The sequence below is a fragment of the Tenebrio molitor genome, chromosome 6 (assembly GCF_963966145.1).
Source record: "Tenebrio molitor chromosome 6, icTenMoli1.1, whole genome shotgun sequence".
Lineage (NCBI taxonomy): Eukaryota > Metazoa > Arthropoda > Insecta > Coleoptera > Tenebrionidae > Tenebrio > Tenebrio molitor.
The window spans coordinates 4,087,332-4,102,640 of record NC_091051.1 but is presented as its reverse complement, the minus strand read 5'-3'; the positions used below and the strand labels follow the sequence as shown (position 1 = coordinate 4,102,640).

Below are 15,309 nucleotides of genomic sequence, written 5' to 3'. Positions count from 1 at the left end.
ATTCCACTTTACTCAACTAAGTACTTCATTTACATCCAGATGCATACATTACACTTAGATTAAAATATAGTACAGTGTGTGCCACACTTGATGACATCTGAATATCACAATCACTGGCAGTCACAATAAAATAGTACCATTACAATTACAACAGCTTCACCATGTATAGACTGATGCCTGAACCGAGAGCCAACCCCACGCCCATGAAAACTGTCATCATGGACGAGGCGGTTTCTTTCTCGTGGGACTCCACAACCCTGCAAAGCAAAGTTTCAAATTTCCCGCCAACCATAGACAAGACATCATAGACAATCACAGAAAATCGGTGAATTACCTGGGGGCACAGATCGCTGTAATATTCGCTAGATATCCGTTCGACAACGCGCACATGAATAAAATTAGAATGTATTGGTAATCTCTGTCGAAAACGACGGCCCAATGGGACCTGGGTTGGGCATTGCACAACATCAAAAGTGGAATAAATACGAATCTCGCGGTACTCAAAATCAACAGAACGTATCCTTTTTTGGGCTAAAACACACGATTAACATTTTATTGCGTAACAATTAGTTGGACGGACCTTTTGTATCCTTCCGGCAAAAATCCTGCCTAAATAATCGCCCACACTGAACAACAAGTAGGCTATGGTGGGTACAAAGAAAACATCTGAAACAAAGATATGTCAAATTCTGACGTTTCGAATTAAAATGGGGCTAACCGTTCCACTTGTGTCCTTGTCCCTTGCCTTCAGACTCTACCAGAACAGTCACGCTGGGGTACACCGACAACGTAATAGCAAATACGGTAAACATGGACACCCCATGCGTCCAAATTTTTTTCAAAATAATTTTGTGGCTGATAATCCTGGGTCTCAGCAGTTCGTTCTCGAATTCGTTCTGGGTGATGGTCCTTTCGTACAAATGAAATTTGAAAAATACAGTTTTCGTTAAAATGACGTAACAAGCTATGGAAATAGAGATTGTGAGATTTCCTATGATGAAATAGACGAAAGCGCTGTGAACTGAGGACGCTCCTATCGATAGGGAGGCTATTTCGGCCAAGGCTGCGAAAATCCCTCCTAAAGCCTGTCCCCCTAAAGTGGCCGTTATGTAAATCGGACAGAACCTGCCGACCACACCGAAAATGCTCCCCGATAAGACTGCGCTACAAACTAACACAAACAATCATTCTGTCAGACTGGATTAGTGTGGGCTACCGTTCAACAGGACTACAGTGGTGATGGTCACGATGAAGAAACCGTTCTGCCAACTGTCTGTGTTAGTGGTGACAAAAACCAACGTCATGACAAACAAGCCTAACATCACGATCAGCGATCCTATAACGCGCTTATGCAACGAGATCCTGACAAAAAAAAACAATTTTAATGGTAATCAGGCAGCAAAACGCGTCTTTACCGGTGGGTCAAGGCCGTGTTCAAAATTAAAAACACCAGACTGGGCACCGCCGACGCTACACTTATATACGACGTGAAGCTAGTTTGTAATGGAGTCCTCTTTGTTACCGCGTACGAAGACACATTGTTACTTACGTTTCGAAATTTGTACAGCCAGTACTAGAAATAGAAATGAGTTGGGGATTGGGACTGAGCGAGGGGGACTCACGTCATCGGCCGTTATGAAGAAGTTCCAAGGGAGCAAAGTCACCATCCCCAACAAATAGAATATGATGTAGGCCATATAATATTTGTCGCGGGGCTCGGCAGACTTGAACAGCGATTTGCTGTCCTTGACGACGACACTGTCGTCGGGGGTTTCAGTGATGTCTTCGTTCTCATTGTCAGAAGAATCCACTTCTTGAAGAAGCGGAGTGGTGTTGATGGAATGTGCCATTATGTTGGTATTATGCACTAGTACTCACAACATTGTGATCGTTTTCATTGATGTTTAATTATTGTAAAATGATACATTGTCAGTGAAAAAAATTAATTGACATGACCGAGATGTCAACATTTTTGACACATAATCAGCTGTTGCAGCTGACGGATTTGTTGTTGTAGGGTGCGCGCGCATCGCCTTATCACGCGGGCAATTCAATTTTTTTTGTTTTTGCAGATAAAACGCACATGACCACTTATCTAAGTGTAACAACGATTGAGTCAGGATTTTAAGAATATAGACACATGTTTTGTGCGGTTTGTTTATGGCAAGAAACTCGTTGATAAACACTTGGAGATTTATATGTTTTATTTCCGTCTTGTTTCGCAAGAATTTGCATAACGCTGATGATATCGATGTAAAGTGCATTGTTTGGTCGGCCCGTTCGAGGTTCTCGTGCATCCTACCCTCAACAATAGAGTCCGGTCCTTGCGCGCGCTCCTCGTAAAAATCAATATCAAGTAAAAGAATTTAACACGCCACGCAAATATCTGCATTAAATCAATCATAAATAATTTACACCGGAGTGGTAAACAGTCGTCAGGACGCTTTGCAAAGTGTATCCAAGTCCGGGGACGGCCCGTAGCGTATGGGCTTTGCCCCAGACTTCCTGCAACATGGTAGCAGACACCGACCACCCCGCGGCCCCCGTCAACCACGACAAGGACAACACCGAGGCCGACATCACCGAGCAGTCCCACAAGTCCATCTTCGACGTGGTCAAATCAGGGTAAGTCCGGTCGAACGCGGCGCCACATCCCAAACACGCTGATTCTAGCGAGCTCTCAGAAATCGAAGACCTCGTCGACAACCTGGGCACGCAGCTCCTGCGGGAGCGCGACGAATGGGGCTACACGCCGGCCCACTGGGCCGCTCTGGACGGCAGCGTCGAGATCATGAGGTACCTGGTGGACAGAGGGGCCCCGATCGACCTGCCGTGTTTGGGGACGCAGGGCCCCAGACCCATCCACTGGGCCTGTCGCAAGGGCCACGCCGCCGTCGTCCAGGTCTTGCTCCAAGCGGGAGTCGGGGTCAACGCGGCTGACTTCAAGGGGCTGACGCCGCTGATGACGGCTTGCATGTTCGGGAGGACCGCGACGGCGGCGTTTCTGCTGGGCATGGGGGCCCTCAACCACCTGGTCGACATCAACGGGGACACCGCCATGCACTGGGCCGCCTACAAGGGACACGCCGACCTCATCCGGCTGCTGGTCTACTCGGGGGCGAACCTGCAGAAGCCGGACCACTTCGGGTCCACCCCCTTGCACCTGGCCTGTCTCTCCGGCAGCGTCACCTGCGTCAAGTTGCTCTGCGAGAAGGTACCCCCACCGACCGTGTCCCACCGAGTCTCGACACGTCTTTTTCAGAGCAACATCGATCTAGAACCCCTCGACAAGAACGACAAGACGCCGTTGATGCTGGCGCAGAGCCATCGCCACACCGATATCGTCCAGGTGTTGGAATCGGAGAAGAAGCGACGTGCGAGTTGGTTCCCGCCGATCAACGAGATCTGGGGGCTGCTCTTCGGCAAAGCGGGGAATTCGAAAGCGCCACTAGTGTTCTTCATGTGTTCAGTATTACTGTGGGGGTATCCCATGTACGTGATCCGGTGCATCCCCATCACTTGGAACATCCTGCGGGGGTCTCACTACTGTTTCATCTACTGGAACATCGTCATGTGGATCTGTTGGGTCACAGCCAATCGGAAAAACCCCGGCTACATCCCGGTCAACACCGACTCCTACCACCGAGCCATCAAGCAAATCCCCTACTACGACAAGTGGAAGAAGCGCTACGCGGTCTTGAACCGATTGTGTCACACCTGCAGGTGCTTGAGACCCTTGAGGGCCAAACACTGCAGGGTGTGCAACCGGTGCATATCCTACTTCGACCACCACTGCCCTTTCATCTACAACTGCGTGGGGCTGCGCAACAGGACCTGGTTCTTCCTGTTCGTGATGAGCGTCGCCATCAACTGCTCCTTCACCATCTACTTCGCCACCTACTGCATAGCGATCGAAGGATTCGGGATTCTCTACATCCTGGGGCTGTTCGAAGCTTTCGTCTTCTCGGGACTGGGCTGGATCTTGACTTGCACCTCGGTAAGTCGCAAACTAAGCAACTCGCGACCCAGCGCAACAGTAAACGTTCCAGATCTTGCACGCCTGCATGAACCTCACCACTAACGAAATGTTCAACTACAAGCGCTACCCCTATCTGAGGGACAAGAGGGGTCGCTACTTCAACCCGTTTTCCAGGGGGCCCATCCTCAACCTGATCGAGTTCTTCTTCTGCACGCCCGAAGAATACGAGGACGACTACGGGTACGATTACATATGATACACGAGGAGCAACACTTGCAAGAAGAACGTCACCGCGAAATAGCTGATTGTACACTGTATTATATGACTTATTTGCTGATGGTTACACTTGTTCAAGTGGCTTGGTTTTTGCAATGCAAAATTTCGAATTTATTCTGTGAAATAAATATTTGTCGATAAGTCCAGATTCGTCGTTTTTTGTCGCCCAACAGGGAAAATAAAATGCGCTTCGTAGTTTCAACACTTTACTAGCCTAAAGATATTTTTGTAAATATTTGTAATTATAAAAATACATTTTGTTCCATCAACCACCCCCAACTCGTCTGTGTAAAATTACTGGTTAGTAAATAAATACTTGACATAATTAATAATAAAGATTTACCCGAATCTAACATTTTGTACTATGTGAGGTCAGTGCGTTGTAAATAAATAAAATAAAAACGATTTGTACTTTTTGCAACGTGTCGTAACATGCGATTACACCACCTTCGAGGCAAAAACCACAAACAGCTTGTAAGGCACGTGGACTTTCTCCTCGTTGTCGTTGTTGTTGCAAGTCTCGACGGTGATGCTCTCCAGCTTCCTCACCTCCTTCACGTAGTCCTGAATGTAATTGTCCACCTCGCCGTCGGGTAGTTTCTTGATGAAGGGGTTGACCGCCGCCACCGACTCTGAAACAAATTATTAGACGGGGAAGGGTGTAATTTGTGACGTACTCGACAAGATCTGGAAGCTGGGAAAGGTGTAGGTGCGGTCCTCCACTCTGCACAGGTGACTGACGAACCCCTCCTTTTTCAAAATGTCTTCCAGTTCGTTTTCGGGGTGTTCCGAATGGTGGTAGGGTGAGATGTACTTCTTGACGTTGTGCATGTACGGGGCCCACTTGTTGGATTTGGCCATGTTCTCGTAGATGTCGTAGATGGGGTTGCTGGCGAGAAACGCCAAGAGCATGTCCCCCCCGGGCGTGAGCATGTCGAACATGTTCTTCATGGCCCGTCTGGAATCGCGCTTTTGAGAGAGGGCAATGTGCGGGGTACTCACCCACCTCTGCTCGGGGACCCAGTGCAGGCAATAGAACGAGAAGATGTGGTCGAAGTACTCGTAAAACTCCGGAGGGATCGAAGACGTGGCGATGTCGAGAGGGACAAAATCGACTTTGGAGTGTTTGCACTTGTTGCGGGCGTGGCGCACCATGTCGTCGGAGACGTCGGTGCCGACGAGTCTGTGGAAGTCCGGGGGCAGCCCCGGGAGGAGGATCTCGAGGAGGACGTCGCCGTCCCCGGAGCCCACATCCAAGATCTTCTCGTGGCTCTTCCACTTGACCAGCCTCAAGTAGTTGTCGACGACGAACTTGGCGTCGGTTTTCTGCAATCCGCTGTATTTGGAGTAGAGAGAGGCCTCGTTCATTTTTCGGGAAAATGCGAGGGCCGCCGCTTGTCAACTAACAATTGGGTTTTGGTCTTCCGGAGCTTTTATAACTTCGAGAGGGGCGAACCAGAATTTAATTTTCAGTTTCAGCGCATCTCAAACAACTGTCGTGGTACCAAGCGATGATTCGCACCCAGGGGTCGCTGGAAGAGTTTTCCGCGACCTGAGGGTCCCGCGAAACCGACATCGTCACCGAAGATCTCCGCCGAGGTTGGAGATCACTGCGTCGCACGTCATCACCCAAGAAAAAACACAATTAGTGTTTGTCATTTAAAAATGCCACCTTTCACCCATGTTTTTTTTTTCGACAATGGGCGAGTTATATTTAGCCGGGTTTTGTTTTGGAGCGCACCGGAGATAAGTGAACGAACTGACCACTACAACATATAAGAGTTTAGGACCCACGAATTCGATCGGACCGGTCATCCAACTCGGCTCGAAAACAAACAAAAAATCCATATTTTCGACAAAAAAACGTAATTGTGTCTGGTCAGGGCTGGTCGTATTTTTTTGGAATGCCGCAGCCGCGCGCCCGGCTTAAAATTCCTGCTGTACCTCTTGAGCCTCCGGAATCTAACAATTTACGGTGCGATCCGTACCGAGAATACAAACATCAATTAGCCACCAAAAATATTAAAACGCGCTGTGCGTCCGAAACCTGTTTCCCTTTTTACTGCCGACAGGGTTGATGACTTGTGGAGGGTTGTCTATGAATACTGAACTATCCACCGCGGATTCGGATAGGATAGGTTAGTTACGGGGCCACACCACCGGGGTCACCTTCAGTGGCGACGTTGTTTTGCGACAACAGAAGAGGGTCGCGGAATATTCCTTGCGGTGCGTCTCACAGCGGCCCTAACTATTTCACTCAAATTCCGACGGAGGTGGTGTTAATGACCTTTCGGAAAATTTCTCTTTTGGTCACACTTATCTAGTTCGAAATGAACCAGTGTGGGTTTGTTTATTTCCACGGCTAGATCAGGATGGACCGTGACCCTATTACCGCTAGAAAGTACAAATAAGTTTCAAATTTAACCCGATTCGGGGCCGGTCTTGGACGCTGTCTTAATTTATTTCTCCCGAAAGGCACGGATCTCTCTATGACCTTTACCAAGTCCAACTTCAGGACAATATACTCAAACGATCAAAATTTTCAAACGTTTCGACCTAACTCCCCTCAATTGTGTCGACAGAAATGAACAATTTGTTAATTAATTATAAGTAAAAATAATGTAAGAAATCCCATGTCAAATTTGACCGCGGCGCTAATATTTCTATAACTACACTCAAAACAAAAAATTTATTAATTTTATAGTAAATTTATGTGGCTATTTTTTGCACATCAAATGATGTCTGCTGAACATATACATATACAAAAGTTTCTTATCTTTTCGATATCCTGCAAAAATGAAAATTTGGTTTGAATTGTTCAAATGAATGACAACGTTTTAAACGAAGATTTATTGTTTTGAATGTACTCTCAAAAATTTTGCTCATTACCATAGTAACATTCATTAGTTCGTATTTTTGCCGCGGGCATCTTACATTATTGTCACTATAATAAAAAAAAAATATATAACCACAAACAGATTTTTTTTGCTAATAACAATCTAATACTTGGAGGAATAAGGAGCAAGGCATAAATAATTAATATTACATATTTAGATCTATTAATTGCATCTCTGTTTTGTTGGTTGATTCATCTTTATGGAGTGACCATATTGTGTGATTATCTTTTGTTAGACCTACTAGATTTTTGTATTGTTTTTTTAACGGAAAAATTGCACCCTAGATTTTCAGATTCGACTATACAAACCTTATATTGTTCAAAAGCTTGTCAAAAAAGCTTTCGACCAGTGCAATAATAAATACGGGGTGCCATTTGAAAAAAATTGTTTTTGACATTTTTAGTTCGTTATGTTTAAAAAATCGCAGTAGGCAAATGCGACTGAGCAGGTTGCTGAGTAAACACTCAGCAGATGCGGCAAACATTCAGAAATCAAACAGCGTAAATCATTTTAATTTATGTGCAACGATTTGGAAGGTACGAATTTTCGAAAGGACCCCTGCAATTCGAAATTCTGGTAAAAAAAAGCGCCACTGATCAAAAACGATGGCAGATAAGTAGGTAGGCATATAAAATCAATGTGTATAAATTTGATTCATAATTTAGCAAAATAAAATCAAACTACGGAGCGATCAACAATTACTTAGATAAGGGGCGGCTATGAGTTCGACAGTGTCAAATTTTTCGTATCTTTGCTAACTCAACTAGGTAATAAACGTCAAACAACTGTCACTATGAATTAAATTTTTACGCAAAAATGGTTTTTACTTTAGGACATAAAAGATTAATCGTACTTTCGTAATGGTGTTTTGAATAACTAAGAATTGACGTACAGCGCTGTTGCCTGTTTGGCCGAGTCGGCAAAAATTTAAATTGCAACGGGTAGGTATATGCAACCAGAAATACTTCTATCCCCGTCGACACAATATGGCCGAAATTTCAACGCCCCTTTTGATCTAAATAATTGTTGATCGCACGGCTGCTTCTCAAAAAATATTGCCGAATTATAGTTTGAATTAAACCAAAGAATGTAACAAAATTCCATGAAATTTTTTTCATTCTTTAAACTTTATCACTTGGTAAAATTTTCAGTAAAACAAGTTCTAGATTTGTTGTTTTCTGATCTCTCACACATCGTTACTCATTATTTCCATTCTTGAAGAAAATTGTTATTCTAGAGATTTATAATAAAACAAATTCCTGACTAAATAAATAAACCTTAGGCAACCAGATATACTACAGCTGGACAATTTATATTAATTTGATTTTATACTTTGCTATCTTTATTGTTTATTCAACACGCAAAACTTCCTAAGAAATGAAAAATTATTAAAAAGTTCGTCGGGCTTATTATCAGTCGTAAACGTAACGTAAAATATATTCTTTTTATTAAAGATAAACGAGAGGTAGGAGAAAAAGAAAATCTAGAAAAAGTGTTAGTACTATTATTTATTAATTACGTCAATGAGTACAACAAAAAAGCATTATGCGATGGTTATATTGTGTCCAGGTGATTAGTAGTTTCTCGCTCACAGTTAAGTGTACACCATCATCTCACTCATCCCTCTCAGAAAACGTGCCAGTTTTGTGAAATTTTAACAAGATCTTGTGTCGGCGACAATGGATTGTTAATCTAAAGGTACTGTGCTACACTTTGACATATAAATTTCGTAGAGGATAATTTTTTCTGTACTAACATTTACTAGAAAACTTGCTCATCCCGTTAGATTTTGATGAAATTTCCGTCTATACCAGGAGCTTTGCGAACAATAAATGTATATTTTTTGATTGGTACATTGAGTATTGCAGTTAATATGCAAATTGTGTAGAAATTAGTACATTTTTGGCTTAGTTTAATTTCATAGTTATGCAAATAAAATAAATCTTCTCCTATTTTACATATCCTTGCAACAAATTCTAATGAATCTAAAAAGTTCAAGAGAAATTTAAACAACTCCTAAAAGAATTTTGATTAGAAGTTTCGTTTGAATTGTTTGTCTCCGACAAGCATAAAGTAAAATCTTTTTATTTTAATTCACTTCTAACAATATTGCTCATGAATTTAAAGTTCAATTTTCATATATAATATACCAAGGGACAGATATATTGCCGGAAATTTTTTCGAGCGGTCCTCACACACGAGTGTTTGTAGCAAGAAAATTACACGAGGGCGCTAGCCCGAGGGTAATTTTGAGCAACAAACACGAGTGTTGGACTGCAAGAAAAAATTTCTGGCGATATATATTTGTCCCGAGGTATATTCGGAAGAGAATCGCCCGAAAAATTTTTTCCCTAGGTCAATTATATCGGAAATTTTCCCTAGGGAAAATTTCCGCTTAATTAAATTGTGATTGGTTGCTATTCAAACAATTCGGAGTTGTGATTTGTCAACATAAATCATGTGACATTTGAGGGCGATTCTCATTTAAATGAAAAAGTGATGGTAACGAAAAATGTTTTTTTCAACCATATTAACTACCCTTATTTGCCTAAGTAAGTTATAAATTTGCCATCCATTCAGACTACTCACTCATTGAATCTCAACATAAAAGTTAAATATCTTCAGTCACCGCTGTGTGCAATGTTCTCATATTTTTTATAATTTATAACCGGACCTACCCCATATTCACAAACTTTCGCTAATAACCGCTCCCTTTCAACATGCAAGCAAAATATTATATGTAGTAAATTAACATTGTCACTGTTAGCAACCATTTCTTTTATTTGTTTTTATTTAAAACTAAATATTTATTTCATTGAAGCATTTGAAAATATACGGAGCGATCAACAATTACTTAGATAAGGGGCGGCTATGAGTTTGACAGTGTCAAGTTTTTCGTATCTGTGCTCAGCTAATAAACGTCAAACAACTGTCACTATGAATCAAATGTTAACGCAAAAATGGTTTTTACGTCAGGATATAAAAGATTAATCTTACTTTCGCAATGGTGTTTTCAATAACTAAGAATGGACATACAGCGCTGTTGCCTGTTTGGCCGAGTTTCGGCAAAAATTTAAATTGCAACGGGTATATGCAACCAGAAATACTTCTATCCCTGTCGACTTTCAACTTTCACGCCTGCTTTGATCTAAATAATTGTTGATCGCACGGCTACTTCTCAAAAAATATTGCCGAATTACAGTTTGAATTAAACCAAAGAATGTAACAAAATTTCATGAAATTTTTTTCATTCTTAAACTTTATCACTTGGTAAAATTTTCAGTAAAACAAGTTCTACATTTGTTGTTTTCTGATCTCTCACTCATCGTCACTCATTATTTCCATTCTAGAAAAAAATGGCTATTCTAACGATTTATAAGAAAACAAATTCTTAACTAAATAAATAAACCTTAGGCAACCAGATATACTACAGCTGGACAATTTATATTAATTTGATTTTAGGTGTACCGTATTTACGTTTTTAATGGTTTATTATACACTTTTATTTTTAGAACGATTTAAATTTTTGGTAGATATACGGCATGTACATATAAATGTCATTGCATTTTGTTTAGTGTTTAAAAACTAAAATCGCTATAACATTAAATGCAAGATCGCATTAATTTTCTAAATAAATTTTCTGTCCCTTGACGTTTTAAATTAACATCTAACGCATCGTTCGGTGAATCTGAAATATTCATTTGACAAAAGCAAATTTATTGTTCATTTGAAATGATTGTACAAATTGTATCATAAGAACTGAAGTTTTAATAAATCATTTGAAGCAAGCAACATTTAATTCTGCTAATTTAAAAATTATATTTTGTGTTTTGACAAAATATTTTTTACGAATGAAAGTCAAGACCAATTGTGATGTCACTAACAATGGAAAAATGAAAATCCCTCAACATTGAATCTCGCGCCCTGCGCACAGAAGCATCAAATCAGTAGGTAGGATTCAATTACGTCGGATTCAAATATTGCAGACGTTTTAATTCACATAATTTTAAAAACTGTGCAGTTTCATTAAACCAACGTAAAACATATTTTTTATTTAAGATAAATGAGTCACAAGGGGACAAAGAAAATCTAGAAAAAGTGTCAATCGTATCATTTATTAATTACGTTAATTAAAACAACAAAAAAACCTACGCGACGGTTACATTGTGTGCGCCGTAGGTGATTTGGTGGTACTTGCGTAGTACTCTACAGTTTCCATCTAACGCTTACCTTGAGTTCATCATCTCTCGTGGAAAATGGACCAATTTTGTGAAATCTTGTGTCTGTGACTAGTGAATTGTGAATCTAAAGGTAATTTGCTTCATTTTGATATATAAATTTCGTAGAGGGCAATTTTTTCTGCACTTATTAGCTCGTTACCACAAGTCTGTCATGGATTCGACTGTTTCAATTTCGGTTAAATTCAACATTTGTTAGAAAACTTGCTCAACCTATTAGATTTTCACGAAATCGCCGTTTATAACGGGGGATTAATGCACAATCAATCGATATTTCTTGATTATTGCTGTTAATTTCTCTCTTAACCGTAACTTTTACATATCTTTGCAACAAATTCTAATGAAACTAAGGCCTGGTTGCACCAACGGTTAAAAAGATAATTTAAACAAATGCTAAAAGTATTTTATTCGATTGGATTTTTTGTCTCCTACAAGGACCAGTACGTACTTATATTCTAGAAAAAAAAGAGTGTGTGCTTAAGACCGCACGATAGAAATGAAAACTTCAATGACGTTCGTTTCATTTTACTTAATATATATTATACCTACATATAAATTATATTATTATGAGTAACAGTACTTGGAAGAATCAGGGACGGAAATGACGTCATATCGCGAAACGGAGACCATCGCAGACGCATCAATTGACAGTAGACTTCGTTAGTGCATTCGTAGTACCGTACATCTCGCACAAACGTAATACCTATGTATTTTATTTAATTTGACGGTTTTATTATATAGTCAATTATAATATATAATATACCAAGGGACAGATATATTGCCGGAAATTTTTTCGAGCAGTCCTAGGGAAAATTTCCGCGATTGGTTGCTATTCAAATAATTCGGAGTTGTGATTTGTCAATATAAATCATGTGACATTTGAGGGCGATTCTCACTAAAATACACACCGCACAATTATCGCATCCCAAATGTTTATACATGTAAAATTTGAACTTTCACTCAATTTTTTTTCTGTGTTATCCTTCCGAGAATGAAATCGTTTCCATTTTGCACAAATCAACATAAGGAGTTACTTAAATATGAATTTCATGCTGTGCGCGAGCGGCAAGCGCTATCATCGGAATCGGAGTAATCGAACTACCTATTCGGACTCCGTCACCACCGTTATTCTGAAGTTACAGAACAGCAAATGTGTCTCCCAGATTTATAATAAAGACCTACTAAAATCCGATTTTTATTAACGTACCTTGCTACTTTTAACGTGCTCGATAAAGAATAGCCCCTGATAAACATCAAAAGTCTGTATTTTTCAATAGAAACTGCCAATACGTCCGCTTTTAGAGGTAAACAGATTGGGAAAATTAGTGAGGTTAGGTTACAATGTTTAAGTTTTATTTTTTTGACGATAGTTTATTATATTGAACAGAACACAAGTTTTTCTAGCAAGCGCTTCACATTTTGCTACCCAAATTTTTCCAATAGATTAATTGTTGAAGCCATATAATTGAGAATTACTTACTAAATCCTACATCCATCTGTGAACTTACAATATTTGTCGTGTCTTTATCGTTCATACAGGGTGTCCCAAAATTGGCGTACAACCTCGTAGGTAAAATTTCGGCACATTTTAAAAATACACCCTGTATATCATATTTTATAAAACGTACACCAATGCGGTTTCCTTGTTTTAAAGTATATTTCCTATTAATTACTTCGCATTGGCGTACATTTTATAAACATGATATACAGGGTGTATTTTTAAAATGTATCGAAATTTTATCTACGAGGTTGTTTGACAACGTAGAAGACTAAAACAATTAAAAAAAATTGTAGCTCAAAAAATGAATGTCATTTTATTTTTTGACAGAATTTTTTAGACATTTTTTCCGAGTTCTACATGAAACCGGTAGGTCGTGGTTAAAATATCTGTACAACTATCAATAACAACCTGTATTGTTGCTATTAACAAGTTCGATTACCAGTTAAAATTAATGTACTTATTTTTGAGACACGTATAATTTGCATTTTTTTCTGATCCAACATTTTGTTCAGATTATCAAATTCACTTGTTTTAATAATTTACCGGTTTAATTCTTTAATAATATCTTTGCAGTCATCAGTACATACGTACATTTATCTTTTTTCATTTATTTATTTATTGAATTTATCTTCAAAACGATTTAGAAATGAAAAGCCTTCAAACGGACATCGTTACATTTTGTTAATGGGTTAATTTATTTCAGACATTTAATGGGTGCGACATCGATGTCACATTAAGGACGCCGCCGATCGCTTGTGGGCCGGAAGTAAAGGGTAATCTAATTTTCACTTTGTTTATTTTTAAGTTTCTTCCAATATGAATTCCTCCCGAAGAATTTATTTTATTTTATATTAATTTCATAATTCTTGAAAGCAACAATAAGCAGAAAAAATGTAAACTCCAATATTTTCCTTTAATTACAGTAAGTCCGATACTTTGAAGAAGAGGGGACTCGTCACAAATTGCGACAGAAGTAGAAGCCACAAAGGTCAGACAGTTTATTTTATTGTAAATATGTATTTGGTTATGAAAACGAACTTTTCTTGAAAATGTTAAACCCGGACAATTGAGAAACGATATTTCTGGGCTGCGCAAATATTTTAAAAGTGTTACGTAATAACACGGCTGCCCCCAATCAAATAATTTAATAGATTTTCGGCAGATTTCATTTCTCGTATCATGTTTCGGATACGAGCCAATAATTCATCCTGGATTGTTTGCAAAAATTTTACGCGAGTTTAGCGTTGCAAATTATAAAAGAGAAGACTGATGCTACTAATAAAGAACTGCTGTTGTAGCTAAATTTATTTTTGTTCAGTCATAAAAATTAATTGCATCAAGTTGGCGATAGAATGTTTTTTTTTTCCTCATCTTGACTAGATTTCGTCCATTGGCAATGAAGTGGGTGCGACACTGATCTCCATCGTGGACGGCGCGGACTGCTTGTGGACTGGATTTAAAGGGTAATTTAATTTGTGTTTTTTTTTCTTCAATTTCTTTCAATATAATTTATATCCGAAGGATTGATTTTATTTTATATTAATTTCGTAATTCTTGAAAGTATCAAATGGGCAGAAAGAATGTAAGCTACAATATGTTCTCTTTAATTTCAGTAAGTCCGATACTTTGAAGAAGAGGGGACTCGTCGCAAATTGCGACAGAAGTAGAAGCCACAAAGGTCAGACAGTTTATTTTATTGTAAATATGTATTTGGTCATGAAAACGAGCTTTTCTTGAAAATGTTAAACCCGGACAATTGAGAAACGATATTTCTGGGCTGCGCAAATATTTTAAAAGTGTTACGTAATAACACGGCTGCCCCCAATCAAATAATTTAATAGATTTTCGGCAGATTTCATTTCTCGTATCATGTTTCGGATACGAGCCAATAATTCATCCTGGATTGTTTGCAAAAATTTTACGCGAGTTTAGCGTTGCAAATTGTATAAGAGAAGACTGATGCTACTAATAAGGAACTGCTGTTGTAGCTAAATTTATTTTTGTTCAGTCATAAAAATTAATTGCATCAAGTTGGCGATAGAATGTTTTTTTTTCCTCATCTTGACTAGATTTCGTCCATTGACAATGAAGTGGGTGCGACACTGATCTCCATCGTGGACGGCGCGGACTGCTTGTGGACTGGATTTAAAGGGTAATTTTATTTTTGTTTTTTTTTCTTCAATTTCTTTCAATATAATTTATATCCGAAGGATTGATTTTATTTTATATTAATTTCGTAATTCTTGAAAGTGTCAAATGGGCAGAAAGAATGTAAGCTACAATATGTTCTCTTTAATTTCAGTAAGTCCGATACTTTGAAGAAGAGGGGACTCGTCGCAAATTGCGACAGAAGTAGAAGCCACAAAGGTCAGACAGTTTATTTTATTGTAAATATGTATTTGGTCATGAAAACGAGCT

At 39.4% G+C, this 15,309-nt stretch overlaps 3 protein-coding genes across 5 annotated transcripts; 1 reads left to right on the top strand and 2 right to left on the bottom strand.

The window, feature by feature from the left end:
* Window positions 1-7: 7 nt before the first annotated feature.
* On the bottom strand, window positions 8-1,993 carry LOC138133089 (equilibrative nucleoside transporter 3-like). Its single transcript, XM_069050893.1, has 7 exons — window positions 1,623-1,993; window positions 1,416-1,573; window positions 1,217-1,362; window positions 719-1,171; window positions 581-666; window positions 335-531; window positions 8-257 (listed from the first exon to the last, which is right to left on the bottom strand). The coding sequence occupies exons 1-7, from the start codon at window positions 1,848-1,850 to the stop codon at window positions 146-148; spliced, it is 1,380 nt and encodes a 459-aa protein (XP_068906994.1). The 5' UTR covers window positions 1,851-1,993; the 3' UTR covers window positions 8-145.
* A 122-nt stretch (window positions 1,994-2,115) lies between these two features.
* Window positions 2,116-4,701, top strand: Patsas (palmitoyltransferase Patsas). Of its 3 annotated transcripts, XM_069050886.1 has the most exons (4): window positions 2,126-2,625; window positions 2,674-3,214; window positions 3,263-3,997; window positions 4,050-4,701. In XM_069050886.1, exons 1-4 carry the CDS (start codon window positions 2,513-2,515, stop codon window positions 4,233-4,235), a joined length of 1,575 nt encoding a protein of 524 aa, XP_068906987.1. In that variant the 5' UTR covers window positions 2,126-2,512; the 3' UTR covers window positions 4,236-4,701. The 3 variants fall into 3 exon arrangements, with proteins under 3 accessions (XP_068906986.1, XP_068906987.1, XP_068906988.1); XM_069050885.1 differs by having other exon boundaries at window positions 2,116-2,625; window positions 2,674-3,997; XM_069050887.1 differs by having other exon boundaries at window positions 2,504-2,625; window positions 2,685-3,997.
* On the bottom strand, window positions 4,684-5,671 carry LOC138133094 (juvenile hormone acid O-methyltransferase-like). Its single transcript, XM_069050897.1, has 3 exons — window positions 5,262-5,671; window positions 4,933-5,213; window positions 4,684-4,887 (listed from the first exon to the last, which is right to left on the bottom strand). Exons 1-3 carry the CDS (start codon window positions 5,621-5,623, stop codon window positions 4,694-4,696), a joined length of 837 nt encoding a protein of 278 aa, XP_068906998.1. The 5' UTR covers window positions 5,624-5,671; the 3' UTR covers window positions 4,684-4,693.
* Between the last annotated feature and the right edge of the window lie 9,638 nt (window positions 5,672-15,309).

What these genes read in the sequence shown, in the direction of transcription:
- LOC138133089 (XM_069050893.1), bottom strand. Translation starts at nt 1,850, where the DNA reads ATGGCACATTCCATCAACACCACTCCGCTTCTTCAAGAAGTGGATTCT. An exon ending in ACAAGGACACAAGTGGAACG is followed by an intron (nt 667 to 718) that starts GTTAGCCCCATT and finishes TCTTTGTTTCAG; the next exon opens with ATGTTTTCTTTGTACCCACC. An exon ending in TTGCCGGAAGGATACAAAAG is followed by an intron (nt 532 to 580) that starts GTCCGTCCAACT and finishes CGTGTGTTTTAG; the next exon opens with CCCAAAAAAGGATACGTTCT.
- Patsas (XM_069050885.1), top strand. Translation starts at nt 2,513, where the DNA reads ATGGTAGCAGACACCGACCACCCCGCGGCCCCCGTCAACCACGACAAG. An exon ending in TTCGACGTGGTCAAATCAGG is followed by an intron (nt 2,626 to 2,673) that starts GTAAGTCCGGTC and finishes CGCTGATTCTAG; the next exon opens with CGAGCTCTCAGAAATCGAAG. An exon ending in GGATCTTGACTTGCACCTCG is followed by an intron (nt 3,998 to 4,049) that starts GTAAGTCGCAAA and finishes TAAACGTTCCAG; the next exon opens with ATCTTGCACGCCTGCATGAA.
- LOC138133094 (XM_069050897.1), bottom strand. Translation starts at nt 5,623, where the DNA reads ATGAACGAGGCCTCTCTCTACTCCAAATACAGCGGATTGCAGAAAACC. An exon ending in CACTGGGTCCCCGAGCAGAG is followed by an intron (nt 5,214 to 5,261) that starts GTGGGTGAGTAC and finishes GCGCGATTCCAG; the next exon opens with ACGGGCCATGAAGAACATGT. An exon ending in CAGCTTCCAGATCTTGTCGA is followed by an intron (nt 4,888 to 4,932) that starts GTACGTCACAAA and finishes AATTTGTTTCAG; the next exon opens with AGTCGGTGGCGGCGGTCAAC.